Source organism: Salminus brasiliensis, chromosome 23 (assembly GCF_030463535.1).
Source record: "Salminus brasiliensis chromosome 23, fSalBra1.hap2, whole genome shotgun sequence".
Taxonomy (NCBI): Eukaryota; Metazoa; Chordata; class Actinopteri; order Characiformes; family Bryconidae; genus Salminus; species Salminus brasiliensis.
Window position 1 is genome coordinate 29773364 of NC_132900.1, and position 15772 is coordinate 29789135.

The following is a 15772-nucleotide window of genomic DNA, read 5'->3' on the forward strand; positions in this document are numbered from 1 at the left end:
ATCGGCCATGGTTAGAATGAGCTTTGCATGTTATCGGCCTTTATGTCAAAATTATGGGTCATGTTCCAAGAAAATGACCTGAAGAAGGTCATTTCCAGCTGTCGCTCATTTTGGGGTGGTTTCCAGTCATAAGAAAAGATCTCAGAATGCTCAGCATGTTAAACCTTGAGGCAGATACCAGCAGAAGAGCATGTCGGGTTCCACTCATTTCCGCCAAGGACAGAAAGCTGAGGCTGCAGTAGGCAAACTGGAGAAACGTAGCCTGGTCAGATGACTCTCGATTTCTGCTGAGGCTCACAGAACCAACCGCATAAATCCATGGACTCAACCTGCCTTGTGTCAACCGTCCAGTCCAGGCTGGTGGTGTAACGGTGTGAGGAATGGTTTCTTGGCTCACTTTGGTCCGGTTAGTACCAATCAATCATTGCTCAAATGCTCGAATGCCATAGCCGAGTTGAGTATCATAGGGACCATGTGCATCCCTTCCTGACCACAACTGCCCCACCTTCCAACCTAAAGGTGCAGCACTGGACAGAGACGATATGTGTATATCCTGACACTCAAGACGGATGAAGTGACCAGGTGTCAACAGGGTCGATGAGTTCAGTGTTCCCCAGTGGTCTTCACAGTCCAGCTGAACACCTTTGGCAGAATGTGGTAGAACAGGAGATTCAGAGGCTCCTCCTGAAAAATCTGCAGAATTAGAAGAAATGCGTGAAGAAATCATGTCAACATGGACCAGAATGTCAAAGGAACATTCCCAACCTCTAGTGGAACCCTTGCCGTGAGGCTGCTTTGAGAGTAAAGGATTTTGATCAGATCAGTTTTATTCGGAGGGGGAAGTCAGACAGATTGATCAGCGTAGCGCCAGAAATGCGCGGCCCATTCATCATCTCTAAGGAGTAGTTAGATTTCACTGTGGAATTGCAGCATCTCCTGGGGGTCTCTGAAGTTGGACCCGCACAGCTGTGTTTCCTGGGTAACGGCACTCAGCATCTTCTTCTCCAGTTCTCCCAGACCTTATGGTGGAGCATAACACACAGCTCATTATCTATGCAGGGCTTTTATTTATTTATTTTCACACAAAGCCTTTTCATCTGCATCAAGAATTCTGGGCCCATCTGTACCTTCAAGCTAATCCAGAAGATGGAGATATATATATATATATTCTTAGCACAATTCAACATCGGAAATAAAACAAATGACATAAAAACAATACAATAAAGACATAAATAAGCAGCAGTGAATTTGTTGACTTCAGTTATGTTTTATAATAAATGTAGATTAAACTAAATTCAATAATTTCCAGAGAATTTGCATAATCCATCCATCCATCTCGCTACCTTCTGCACTTCTTCTTGGTCTTCGGTCCAGGACCTACCTGTCGGGCACTGGGTACAAGGTGTAATATATATATATATATATATGAATGTGCACATATCCACTTTTGTCCGTTTTTAGTTTTCTCCATGGTTTGAACCCTGTAGCTGCTTCTGTACACTGTTTGAAGAATTCGTGATGAAATGACCAATAGAAATGCTCTAAATTACTTGGAATAAGCTCTTATTTATTAAAGTTAAGAACATGTAAAGTCATAATTTTGTGGATATGTTTTTCATTGGACAGCGATGATACATATATATATATATATATATATATATATATATATATATATATACATATATATATATATATATATATATACATATATATATATACACATATATATATATATATATATACACATATATATATATATATATATATATATACACATATATATATATATATATATATACACATATATATATATATATATATACACACATATATATATATATACATATATACATACATATATACATACATATATACATACATATATACATACATATATACATATATATATACATATATATATACATATATACATACATACATATATACATATATACACATATATACATACATATATATATATATATATATATATACACACACACACACACACACACACACACACACATATATATATATATATCATCATGAAATTCTCAGACGATGTAAAGAACAGCGGTCAGATTGACTTTATGTCAAACATATATATATATATATGTTTGACATAAAGTCAATCTGACCGCTGTTCTTTACATCGTCTGAGAATTTCATGATGATTGGACCAATAGAAATGCACCAAAACGACTCAGATTTAAATCTTTTTACACTGACTTCCATTGAAACTTAAGAAGGGCTTTCCCTCCTCCTGTCAAGCTGCTGTTTTAACGATATATATGGTTATTTATTGTTAAATAAATGTGTTACACACACATTACACATGGGCAATTCTAATATACAGCATATCATATTTAAACAATGTCTCATATATCCATAGAGGTTTTCTATTATCTGCAATCAAAAGGGTTATTTTGGGAACACTTTTGGGAACCCAACCACATAACACGGACATGACCATGCCATAAACAGGTCACGACAGATGTGTTGTGTTACCATTAACAGTGAACAGTCATGACAGTCATTTAGGTCTTATGCAAAATAGACAAACAGCATGACCCCAAACATGTTAGCATGGCAATGACCTGTACTTTAAGAGTTATATTACTATGACTATGTCATGTCATGTTACATAGCAGGGATGAGGTAGAATGTTTCAGTGATGTTAGAAATTTAGATTTGATCCACTCCAAACTACAAATAATGTGAAAAGGCAAATGATTTAAAGCCGCTGTTGCCGGTATTCCATTAGTAATCAGGCTTGCAGGGCCCCCTGGTGGCCCGGGCCGTCTCTAAAGCCCACTGTTTACTGTACTACATCCCTGCCAAGCCCCGGTCCTCTGGGACTCTCAACCCGGCCTTGTTTTCCTCGGTCTGCGCCTTGAGTTCTGTCGCTATCATGTTTTTGTTGGTGTTCACTTTTACTACGTTACCCAGCATGCATTACACAAGTATTCCTTACAACCACTGTGGCACACACACAATGTATTCAGCTACTGTAAGTTGCACCCATTGTTGGCACAGATGTGCAGACACACACACACACACACACACACACACACACACACACACACACACACACACACACACACACACAGCTTGTCACACAGCTAGAAAGGGACTCTCTAGACCAGATATTGGCACCATGCCTACTGCCAGGCAAGGGCTAGAGGGGTGTAAATCCCCCAAGCATTGAGCTGTGGGATGATGATGGTGCTCCTTCTTATACTTTTGGGATGAATTGGGGAGTTGGTGATGAGGTGGGGTGGTGACTTCACTAACGCTCTTGTGTCTGAATGCAATCAAATCCTCACTGTTCCAATATTCCTTCAAAATCTGGTAGAAATTCTTCTTTCCTGGACAGTAGACACAGTTACTCTTTTTTATACCCTTGATTTCAGACGAAGCAATGAATGAGCAGGTGTCCCAATACTTTTGTCCTTATAGTGCATATAGGCTACAGTGTCCCTTTAAGTACAGAAACTGATTGCCACCACTTAGGGTTTAACAGCAAAGAAAAAGATCTGATCAGTATAGAAATATTAATATGATTTATGCATATTAAACAGTCAGGGAGGAGCACTAAAATCATGCTAGCATTTCTGGGAAGCATAACTCATAACTCGCTTATTAGTCACACCCCCACCCCCCATACCTTCTTAATATGTTATAAATAATATAAATACTCACTATTAAGGTTTACGCCAGTGTCAGAATTACAGTGGCTTCAGAGAGTCGCAATCCGGGCTCGGGCCCTTGAACAAGGCCCTTTACCCTCTCTGCTCCCAGGGCACCGCAGCAACGGCTGCCCACTGCTCCGGGCACGTGTGCTTGCGGTCACGGTGTGTGTGTGTATTTGATCACTAGAGTGTATGTGTGTGTATGTTTACTGGTGAAGGCCTAATGAAGTTAAGTCCATCTGGGAATGTGGTCATCTTGTCCTACTACTGTGCAGTTTACTTCTTTCCCCAGTAGGTGGCAGCATGCAACCTTTATTAAAGGCACTGAGGTTTGGTAATTCTGTCCTGGCACTGAACTGAAGAGTACATGCGCACATCTGTGTCAGCAGCAATGGGTGCAACTTAAAAGTAGCTGAATGCATCCATTAGAAAGAGGTGTCCACAAACATTTGGACACATTTAGTGTGATGTTTATGTAATCTAGGAATGTAATAAGAAAGAGAGAGAGAGAGAGAAAAAAAAGAGAGAACGAGCATGTGAACAAAAGAGGGAACGTTCTGGTCTCAATCTGCCAAAACTAATTTCTCCACAGAATTCCTGGACGGCTCTCTGAGGCCTCCTACAATCCGTGAGAGGTGCAGATCTCAGAGCAACCCTTGTATCTTCTGAAGGAACTTCCAGAATAATCAGGTCTTTGTGGACTAAGACAACAGCTACTGAATTAAACGAGCTGAATAAGCAGGCCGTCTGGAAATTAGCTGACCCTCTAGATGAAAAGGCTGGTAAGGAATAACTATCCTATCAACTCTCAATCCGTCAGTGTCCTCCAGCTGCTGATTTTGGCCATGGGTAGCCTGGAATGTAGAGACGTCAATCCTGGCACTAACATAAAGGCCTCACCCTTTTTAGTTCCCCTTTCAAGTTCATTGGATTTCAGATCTGCACGATATGTCCAAATGTTTGCGGACACCCCTTTTGACGAATGCATTCGGCTACTTTAGGCTGGACCCCTTGCCGACACAGATGTGAAGAGAAGTACAGCCAATGACGGACGGTGCACCACCCGATACAATACTTCGGATGAGTTGTGGAGTTGAGGATGAGGTGGGGTGTTGAATGCAATCAAATCCTCACAGCAATTCTCCTCCAAAATCTAGTAGAAAGCCTTCCTTTCTTCCCTGGACAGTAGAGGCAGTTACTCCGACAAAAGCAGGATCAACTCTTTTTCAATGCCTTTGGTTTTTAGAAGACACAATGAATGAGCAGGTGTCCAAATACTTTTGCCCATATAATGTATTACCAATTAACAGTGTGGCATGTGTTTACGGCAGGGTAAATCGAGCAGCGCTCTGATGTTGATATGCACTAGCACACTGGATGAATGAGCGGGTGTCCCAATACTTTTGTCCACAGAGCGTATGGACTGTAAGTGGCTCTGGAAACTTCACAGATGGGAGTCATTCTCATATAATTATTGTATATTAAGCTGTAGATTTAACGTTCAGTGCTTTTTAATGGGCTTTCCTCCCACAGTCTTGGCTTGTTCTTGGCAGATCTCAGGCCCGGCGCACTGTTTCTACAAGCGACGCACTTTCATACCCTTCATCGCTCACGTATGCACGCTGGGTGGGAGTGTTGTGTACATAAAAGGCCTTGTTAACGGCTGCGTTGACGAGGAGTCATCAGTAATTCATCTTGATCATGTCCTCTGCGCACTCCTCTGCTGGCCTTCTTTCCACCACCCCCTCCTTTAGCTTCTCGCTCTCCAAGCAAATCAAAGCTCTTCCTTACATACTGATCTGCTGACATCCTTCCATCCTAGTCCGAGCACTCTCAACCAGTATGAATTTTACTTTTGGCAAATGCAAATCACCGTGCCATCAAACCTCTGAGGTGTTTTAGTTGTCTCGACTCTCTCGAGTTCTCTGTTCCATATTTCCTTTCTATTCATCTTCTCCAGAGCACCGGTATGAATCTTAACTTTGTCAGAGTCTAACACCAGTGTCATCAAGCCTATAGAGGTGTTTTTATTGGGTCGCTTTCTCTCTGCTAGTCGCCTTTCTCTGTCTGTCCCTCTCTCTATCTCTGACACCTTTTCTTCCTTTACTTTCTCCAGAGCACCCTTTACCAGTATGAATTTTAAGTATGAGTTCCAAGAAGTCTCGGGGGTATTTACCTTTCCAGTATGAATTGTACCTTTGGCAGAGGCCAACACAAGCCTCTGTTTATTGGGTCATGTTCTCTTTGCTAGTTGCCTTATACTCTCTACTTTCCCTCTGACACCTTTCTTTCCTGTTGATCTTCTCCAGAGCACCGTTTACCAGTATGAATTTTACCATCTGCAAAGACAAATAACAATGCCTCAAACCTCATTGCTTTTCTCTTTGCCAGTTTCCATCCCCTCACTTCCTCCTCCTCCTCCTCTTGGACACCTTTCCTTCCTTTTCACTTCCCCCAGAAAATCCATCCTTTACCAGTATGAATTTTACCAAACAACAATGCCATCAATCCTCTGAGTTGTTTTTTTATTGCTTTTCTCTCTGGCAGTTGCCATTCTCTCTCGCTCTCCATCATTCTCTCTGACAATGTCCTTTCAAGCTTCTCCAAAACACATTTTACTGGTATGAATTCTATACCGGTAACAAATTACAATGCTATCAAACCTCCAAGATATTTTTCCTTGCCTTCTTTCTGCCAGTTTCCCCAGAAAATTCATCCTTTACCAGTATGAATTTGACCAAATTACAATGCCATCAAACCTCTGAGGTGTTTTTCATTGCTTTTCTCTCTGCCATTCATTCTTGCTCTCCATCATTCTCTCTCACAGTGTCCTTTTCAGCTTCTCCAAAGCACACTTTACCGGTATGAATTTTATGACTGGCAAAGTCAAATTACAATGCTATCAAACCTCCAAAATATTTTCCCTTGCTTTCTTTCTGCCAGTTTCCATTCTCTCACTTCCTCCTTCTCTCAGACACCTTTCCTTCCTCTTCACTTTCTTCAGAGCAGCTTTTACCAGTATGAATTTTGTGCCCCTTTTCCCCCTCGTTTTCTTCCTGCCAGTAGCCCTTCTTTCTTTTTCCCCTCCCCATTTTCCCCTCTGCCATCTATCCCAAGGCCCCGCATGCCTCCGTCCTCCTCTTGCCTAAGCTGATGAAGTGCTGTGGTGAGGTATTTGGAGAATTCTTCTTCTGACCAAACCAAAAAGTCTTCTCGCTCACTTCCCAAAGCTCTTTCCAAATAAGGCTTCCCTTCTTCAACAGAGGGAGGAGGGGGGGGGAAAAGAGAAAGCACGAAGCGCAGGGCGGACAGTGGGAGGGAGGGAGTGCCGGAGAGGAAGGGTTAGAGGGAAAAAGGCCATGTCCTTTTAAGGCTACGGTTTCCTTTTCTCTCTCGCTCGCTCTCGCTCTCTCTCTCTCTCCATCGGCAGCGCCGCTCTGTTGCTAGTTCTCTAATGGTGAAGTCATTGCGGCTCTCCTACTTTTGAGCCTGCTCTTCTCGGAGGGAGGACTCTACAGCCACATAAAACACTCCCGCCCAGAGTCGCACGCACACTTACACACTTACATACACACACACACACTCCTTCCGGACTGCGCGGAGGACAGAGACTTCATCCTAATCCTAATCCACAGTGAGTACGCCTTGCTTATCATCATCTTCTCAGATGGAGATGCTTCAGGGTCATAGAAAGTCATGCCTGTTGAGATCCTAGGCCGGGGCGGACACCTATCTATCAGGTCTATCCAACCTTCAACCTTCAAAGGGAACCAAAAAGGGCTTTCTGGAGTGATGCCATAGTAGAACCATAGGTTTGGTTCCCTGAAGGTACTTTATTAAGGTACCTTTATGGAACCATAAGAGGTTCTTTCATTGCATCACTCTTTTTTTAGACTTGTTTTTGGAGTGTAGGTCATTCTGGGTTCTCATGTTCTGCGAATGTTGATGCTCCATGTGAACAGTCCTTAACACTGTGCGGTGGTGGTATGAGGTGGTGAACGGCAGCTTCTCTGAAGACCTCCTATTCCTAGTAAGAGCGAAAAAAAGACTAACAGGGATAAATGGGGAAAAAAATAATCAATCATTTGAAGCCGTGAAGATGGACACATTTACAGGTGAATCAGTACTGTCAGAACTGAATGTTGGACAGGTTTGAACAATAGGCTGTATTGGAGCCAAAGCCCAGAGGGACACTGGCGCTACTGTTCTGCTAGGCTTGACTTTTTTTAAGTGCGTCAGTGATGATTATCCTCAGAACAGCCTCTAAAATGGCAACTTTACAGGAGCAGCAAAAAACCTTCTTAACTTTCAATGGAAGTCAATGTAAAAAAGATTTGATCCCAGGTCACTTTGGAGCATTTCTATCTGTCCGTTACTCCTGAAGTTTTTACACAATTTAAGGACCAACTGTCCATTTCATAATAAGGCAAAAAGTTAAAAACTGCAAAACTGGAGATACCAGGTTTTTGGATGACCTTAGCTATCATCAAACAGTATAATTATCCCTACTGTGTAAGATATGCAGTGAGTACGAGACTCGGGACGCTGACAGCTCTCAGATGTTAAGAAATACAGTCTAGCAGCTACGGTGATAAACACGCCTTTGGGCCCGAATGCAAATCGACTGCCATAAAAGGGCCTTAAACAGGAATACACGCATTTGCCACTGAGGCCCGGTCCACTCTCCTGACACATCCAGCCACAGGCACTCGGTGCATCAGCGCTCGGCGTGCAGTGTACAGAACAGACCAGCTAATGTAAACCTTACAGCACTTCAGAACCTTTGAGAAGTGGACCCCGTAGATTTACATACGGGTCAGCCGTACTGACCTCTACCGGCGTTGTAGAGCTGCTTGGAGGAGACGTTTAAAGGGCCCATGTTCTGTAGTTTTCTTGTATAATAAGCTTTATTTTTAATGGACATTTTCACTGCTATATGTAAATGCCCTGTTTTCTGATTGGTTGCCGTGTACTGTGCCTCCAGGATAGAACATACTATTAAAGATAAGGATCTATAAATTGTAATTATTATAAGTAATTATAATTACAATGTTTTAATAATATTAACAATAAAATCAATTAATCATAATAAATTCTATTGATTAAATAAGAATTTAAGTATTGATTATGGTGCAAATATGTTTTTATTTAATAAAAAAACATTGGGCTTAAAATTTGATTTATTGAATTAAAATCAAATAAATATGTAGATTAAATCATTTAATTATGAATTGTTAATTAATGATTATTTTGATTACTATTGTAATTACAAAAATAAATATATTAATTAAATAATTAATTGTTAAAGTTAATTATTGATTTTTGTTGCTAAGTAAATAATTAATAATTGAGCCTTATTTATTATTCAATTAAAATAAAATAGTATTTTATGTTTGTGTTATGTTTTGTGTTTATGTTTATGTTTGATTAATTAAATCATATTTCAGTTATTGTTTATGCTGCTCAGTAAATTGTTAATAACATAAATGAAATAATTGAATGATTATTATTGTTATGTTTCACTGAATTAGAATAATACCTAAACAATATATATAGAATATTCATGTAATTATTGATGATGTACCCAGGTTTTTATGGTGTGTTCTAAAGTGTTTCCAAATACACATATTTGATCAACTACAAATAAACTATGCAAAGCCTTTGGAAAGTTGTGACATCACAACCATGATTCATTCCAAACAGGCGGCTTGGTTTCCATGTAAGGGCCGGGGTACGAATGGTATGTTGTAAAACCACAACCCTGTTCAAACTCTTTCATATAAAAAAAAAGGTCCAGTTTCCTCCATACGGACCCTTTAACAGTCGCACAGAATCCAAAGCAGCAGGGAGTGTCCCGAGATTTAGAGGAGCTACTCTGAAGTATTTCAGGCGTCCTTCTGAAGATCTACGCAGACTTCAAATTACAAGTCTTCAGGCCAGCAGTGGACTGCTTTTCTTTTTCTTAAAGAGCTACATCAGCAGAAACCACATGTAGGAGGTTTACACAGAGCATGAATACCTGAAAGGTGCCAGGAGCTCAGAGGGGCTGGTGGCTAGACAGTAGCGCTGGGTCGGCTGGGCAGGAGGGCTGGCAGATAAAGCTGCTGGCTAGCTCTGCGGCTGCAGCTCACAGATGACGCGTTTAGCTCATGTTTTCAGTCACAGTTCGCAGATCAGACTCCAGAGCTGTTTCCCGTCCTCCTTCCTCTGGCACGGCTGGCAGCTGCCCAGTCTGCTGCCATGGCAGCGGTGAAAAAAAACAAGGCAATAAAATTAGGGATTGGAGAAAGGGAGGGATAAAGTTTCAGACATTCTTATTCTCTCGCTCTCTCGCTCACAAAAATACACAATGAGAACCACTTCCAAACCCAACAGGACCGGCCCGGACCTCTGTTTTCCTTTCTGCTCATGCTTATAAGAAGGGAGAGGAATGTGGGGAAGTGGTGTTAATCACAGAACTCAGATTTAATATCTGGATCATTAGAACTGGACACTCGGACGATCCACAATTTTTAGATAACTGCAATAGATAATCCATGTGCTTTGTGATCGATCGATAGATAGATCGATAGATTGACAGACAGATAGACAGCTAAATCAAACAGGCTAGGTACTTCGACTTTTATACAGACACATATCTTAACTTTATAGACAAACTAGCTACTATTTAGCTTTATCCTCATATATAACTTCAACAAGCTAGTTAGCATTATATATATATATATATATATTCAAACCGAGCTCGCTAGTTAGCTTTCTAAATGTGAAGACATGCAGGCCGACATACGTAAATATCTAAATCACACTAAACTAGTTACCTTTCAGATATCGAAATCAGACTAGCTAGCTAGATTGATCAAACGAGCTAGGTAGTTAGGCTTATTGTTATATCTAATTCCAACAAGCTAGTTAGAACTTTATAGATGTATATTAAAATCAAAACAGCTTCAACATTCTTGATTTATATATATATATATATATCAGACTAGCTACTTTGCTTTATAGATTGATTTTAAACTCAAACTAGCTTAGCTTTATAGATAGTTTACATATATATATAAACTATTTATAAAGCTAAGCTAGTTTGAGTTTAAAATCAATCTATAAAGCAAAGTAGCTAGTCTGATTTTTTAATTTTATATATATATATATATATATATATATATATATATATATACACACACATACACACACATACACATATATATAGATATAGATACTAGTTAGCTTTATAGATAGACGGAGAGATAGACAACTGTAGATAGATGTACCATCCTTATTACTGTATTGTATTAATGTGCTGTATTGTGTAACTGCCACTGGTTGCTAAATTCCCTTTGGAATCAGTAAAGTCTCTGTCTGTCTATCTATATCTGAATTAAACTAGCTAATTAGCTTTATACATAGACAGACAAATAGACAAGCAAACAAGCCAGTGAGTATTTTTTTTAGCATGTGCTGTTTCAGCAGCCTTAAACTAAACCTGAAATCAAAACGAACCTCTACAATACTTTTCAATTAAATTTCAATTTTAGAATTTGATGATTTTGAACAATGAGGTCATCGAGCTTCAGCAGACGGGGAAGATAGCGTTAACCAATAACATCACACGATCGTCAAGAGAAAATTTAGCTTAGACACCCTCCCTGACTCCCTTAGACCACCGCTCACTGACTTTAGCTCTAAAGGCTGTCGAGGTAAGTATAGGTTAAACTACAGCACGGCCATTTGTGGGGATTGTGGTTGTGACATCACAACCATGATGAATTCAGTACAGCTTATGTTTTTGTCTAAAGACTAGCAGGAGAACGTTGAGCTCTGAGAAGCTTCAAATTTATATTCTCTACAGTTTTAATGTACAGCACCCAAAAAGGGTTCTTTGACTTGCAGCAGTAGTGGAACCCTTTTTGATGCTACATAAGGTTCTTTAAAGAAACATCTACACGGGGTTCCTTGTATTTGAAGAATGCTTCAACCAGGCAAGGAACCATCTAAGCATTTGACTGGTTCTTTGCCTGGAGGGTAGAAAGTTAAGGCACATATCTAGTACAACCCAGTACACACAAAATAACACAGTCTGGCCGGTTCTCTGCTGGTTCCATACTGAGCTGTGGCTTGACCGCAGAACACAGACTAAATCCTGTACTCTCTTTTATATTAATTTGTCAATTTATTTATATTAAGGTGTCAATAAAGGTTCTCTTGAACCACATTTGGTTCGCTAAAGAACCCAACTGTCCAGAACCACATACAGACATGTTTTAAGACTTCGAGGCATGGGCCGCTTGGTTTCAGACTTGAGAACGCCCATCTCGTAGGGCATGGTGATCTTGAGCAACTCCAAAAGGTTTGACCTCCGTCTTCTTGCACACCTCTAACTTCCAGGCCCAGAGAGTGGTGGTGTCCAGACATCGAGATGGCAGCACAGGTGACAGTGCTGCTGACTCTACAGAGTTGCTACTGTGTGTGCTTGGCTGGGAGTGGGAAATCTGGAGATGTGGACGTGTACGAGTGTGTCTGTGCTGCCTCTGGAGCTTCCATTGCACACCCTGGACATAAGCTCGAGCTCAAATATTGAAAAATGAAGAATTCGGATGCAGTTCATTTGAAAACCAACCAAAACTATGAGCTGGAACGGTGTGCAGATGAAAGCTCCTCAAGGCTAAGATGCTGGGGGTGTAATGAGGCCTTATAAAGTCACCTGGCATTTTGCAAGACCACACTGGTTCCATGCATGCTTTGTGTGAAGGAAGGGGGAAAAAACATTGCTTTTGAGCTTTTTTTTGTTTGTTTTTAATGTGGCAGAGCTTTGCGTTGGCATTGTTGGCTGTTTTTCGCTAGCCTGGGACTGGCTTTTGGCTCGAGAGTATCTGTGTTTCAGCAGAGAAGAACCTGGGACTGGGACGCCGCTCGGGACGCCACTGTTCCAACACCCTGCTAACTGAATGCTTTCTTTTACAGTTATTGTTCTAAGCAAATTAAGATGCAAATGTTTTATGTACACATTAGTCAGTGATGGCTTTCAGCTAGCACGTTCATCTCCACATGAACAACAGTAGAGATGACCTCTAGAAGCCGGTTTGTACACACTTCATAGCGTAGACAAACAAACAAGCAAGCAGTCCCTCCAAATCATCAAACATCGTTTCAAAAGCTGAACCATGCTTTGTGGCTTTCCTCTCACTCATCATCTCCTTTCTCATCCCACTGTGTGGAGCAGGGAACTCCAGGCATGGCCAACAAAGGTCCATCCTATGGGCTGAGTCGCCAGGTGCAGGACAAGATCGACAAGAAGTACGACCCTGATCTGGAGCAGCGTCTGGTGGAGTGGATCGTGGCCCAGTGCGGCTCGGGAGTGGGCAAACCCGCGGCAGGCAAGCAGGGCTTCCAGGACTGGCTGAAGGATGGATGCGTGAGTGTCCCTCTGTCCTGTGAAAGAGGAACCCCTATATACTCCGTGTGTGGCAATCTGACAGAACTTATAGAGCGTCATCATAAGCATGCCTTTCTTGGTGCCCTTTAGGTCTTGGGTGAGCTCATCAACAGTCTGCATGACAGCGACAAGCCTGTAAAGAAGATCCAGAGCTCACCGATGGCCTTCAAACAGATGGAGCAGGTGTCTCAGTTCCTCAACGCTGCAGAGGCGTATGGTGTGACCAAAACCGACATGTTTCAGACCGTCGACCTCTGGGAGGGTGAGCAGACCATCATCTGGTTGCAGATGATCACATTTTAATTGGGTCAGAGGTGGCCTCAGGAGGGTGAGCCACAAGCTTTCATGTTTGCATATGTAGTGGAGGTACAGAACACTGACATGAGCCATGCTGTCAAGACAGTTATCACTAATGGTACACTATATACCCAAATGTTTATGGACACAATTGCTAATGAATGCAGCATTCACATACTTTTAGTTGCAGATATGCAAATGCGCACACACACACACAGCTTGTCCAGGTGCTGTAGAGAAGAACTGCAAATAGAATAGGACTCTCTGGAGCAAGTAAACATGAAGCCATCATACCTAATCCCACATGTGGGCTAGTAGAGGGGTATAAACCCCCCCCAGCATTGAGCTGTGGAGCAGTGGAAGAACTGGAAGTGGTGTTCTCTTGAACGATTGGTGGTTGGAGCTCCATCCAATACTTTTAAGATGAGCTGGGGTGGTGACCATCCAACATCCTGAGCTCACTAATGTTCTGTCTAATGTCGCTGAATGAAATCAAATCCTCACAGCGATGCTCCTCCAAAATCCATCAGAAAGTCTTCCCTGGTAGAACTTCTCTAGAGCAGAATAATAAATAAGCAGGTGTCCCAATACTTTGGTCCATACACTATATTACTGGTTATGTCAGTTCTAGTAATCAGGGTTCAGGCAAGTCTAGCCATTACTCTTCTATTGTTGGGCCTAGCATGTCGTAACCCTATATCCACCTTTTTGTGCCTGAAGGTAAGGACTTGGCTGCAGTGCAGAGAACACTGATGGCCCTCGGCAGCCTTGCAGTGACAAAGGATGATGGAACTTTCCGTGGTAACCCCGACTGGTTCTTCAAGTGAGTAGCGGCTTAGTGTCGAAAATACCTTCTGCACAAATACTTTCAGAAAAAACATCTTCTGAAGATCTACCTTCCTACAAAGCTTAATTTCAACCCTACCTTTAGGGCTGGAACTGAGCTCTGTAGGGTCAGATGGTCACCAAGAGCGTGGTTAAGAAGAACACGTAAACGCTTACCTCAGTGACTAGAACAGTGGTCTTCAACCCTCCTCCTAGAACAAACCCTATTCAGCCAATCAATGCCTTCAGAAGGCAGTAATTTGTTGGATCAGGTGGGTGGATTAGGATATTGAGGTATGAGGTAGCTCTCTGAGGACAAGGTGGAGACCACTAGACCAACCGAAAGATCATCTAGATGGTGAACATGAATTCAGCGGTGGGTGCTGTTCTGTCTTCACTGCAGGAAAGCTCAGGAGAACCGGCGGGATTTCTCTGACGACCAGCTGAAATCAGGAAAGAGTGTTATCGGCCTGCAGATGGGCTCCAACAAAGGAGCATCCCAAGCTGGCATGACAGGCTATGGTAGACCCAGACAGATCATGAACAACTGAACACACTCGCTTCTCCATTTCCACGTACCCCCTTCCATCCCCCATCCCCTTTCGACCCCTCAGAGCCTCTCTTTCTTTCAAATTAAGCCCGGCCACAATGAGTCTTATGAGTTTACCCCACCCAGTGCAGACAAGAACAGAACCAGCATCACCAATTATGTTTAAAAAAAAAAACACACCACACACACACACATTTGCATTCATGCAAAATTCTAAACAGGTCCAACATCGCTGATGTAGGTCTGGGACGCCAAGCTGAGTCTGCAAGTCCTCACGAACGATTGTGTTTAATTGCAAATGCTGAATAAATCCCAGCTTGACAATGCAGCACATGAATTTTGTAAAACCTAGGTTGTGGCTTATGTGTGCTGATGTTCTCCGCAAGACCCAACTTTGGTAACATCAAAATAAAGAGAATCTGTGACCGACACAACTTCATTCCAAGGGTTGCAATCATTTAGAAGTCTGCAAAAAAAAAAAAAAAAAAAAAGGTTTCTTTGGTGATGAAAGCTAAACCTAAATAAAGCTATGCAAAAAAGTGAGTTATTGTAAGATTGGAATTTGTAATTTCTAAAATGTGAGGCTGATTCGCCGCCTGATGCACAGCACAGGTGCGGCCTTGTATTTTTGTATTTTGTCTAATTAAAGGATGACTCAAAAAGAGACTTTACTGCTCTTTCTTAAGACGAGGTGTCACAGATCGGCCTAAGCATGAAGGTCAGGAGTGGGCAACTCTTGTCCGGTCCGGTCCAAGATGTACAGTGTTTCTAACAGTGGCTAACTGACAGAAAATGTTCCAAACCATAAGAAAATGCTGTATTCTCTGCTGACATTCTCTCTGCTCACATGAAATCTTGTTCAGAAACCAATCCCCTTTAGTTGGATCTGGAGTCATCATACCTAGCAAAAAACACAAAAGGAATTGGTGCATTCAGAGACTAAAATGCAGGGCTAACTGATGTGAAATTATTTAA

The 15772-nt window shown here is 41.6% G+C and overlaps 1 protein-coding gene across 2 annotated transcripts; it reads left to right on the forward strand.

The window, feature by feature from the left end:
• The first annotated feature begins 7125 nt into the window (after nt 1-7125).
• tagln (transgelin) lies at nt 7126-15463 on the forward strand. Of its 2 annotated transcripts, XM_072668693.1 has the most exons (6): nt 7126-7326; nt 12078-12120; nt 12913-13104; nt 13216-13387; nt 14143-14245; nt 14651-15463. In XM_072668693.1, exons 2-6 carry the CDS (start codon nt 12109-12111, stop codon nt 14796-14798), a joined length of 627 nt encoding a protein of 208 aa, XP_072524794.1. In that variant the 5' UTR covers nt 7126-7326; nt 12078-12108; the 3' UTR covers nt 14799-15463. The 2 variants fall into 2 exon arrangements, with proteins under 2 accessions (XP_072524794.1, XP_072524795.1); XM_072668694.1 differs by lacking the exon at nt 12078-12120 and having other exon boundaries at nt 7127-7326.
• The last annotated feature ends 309 nt before the right edge of the window (nt 15464-15772 follow it).

What these genes read in the sequence shown, in the direction of transcription:
- tagln (XM_072668693.1), top strand. An exon ending in ACTGGCTGAAGGATGGATGC is followed by an intron (nt 13,105 to 13,215) that starts GTGAGTGTCCCT and finishes GGTGCCCTTTAG; the next exon opens with GTCTTGGGTGAGCTCATCAA. An exon ending in GACCGTCGACCTCTGGGAGG is followed by an intron (nt 13,388 to 14,142) that starts GTGAGCAGACCA and finishes TTGTGCCTGAAG; the next exon opens with GTAAGGACTTGGCTGCAGTG.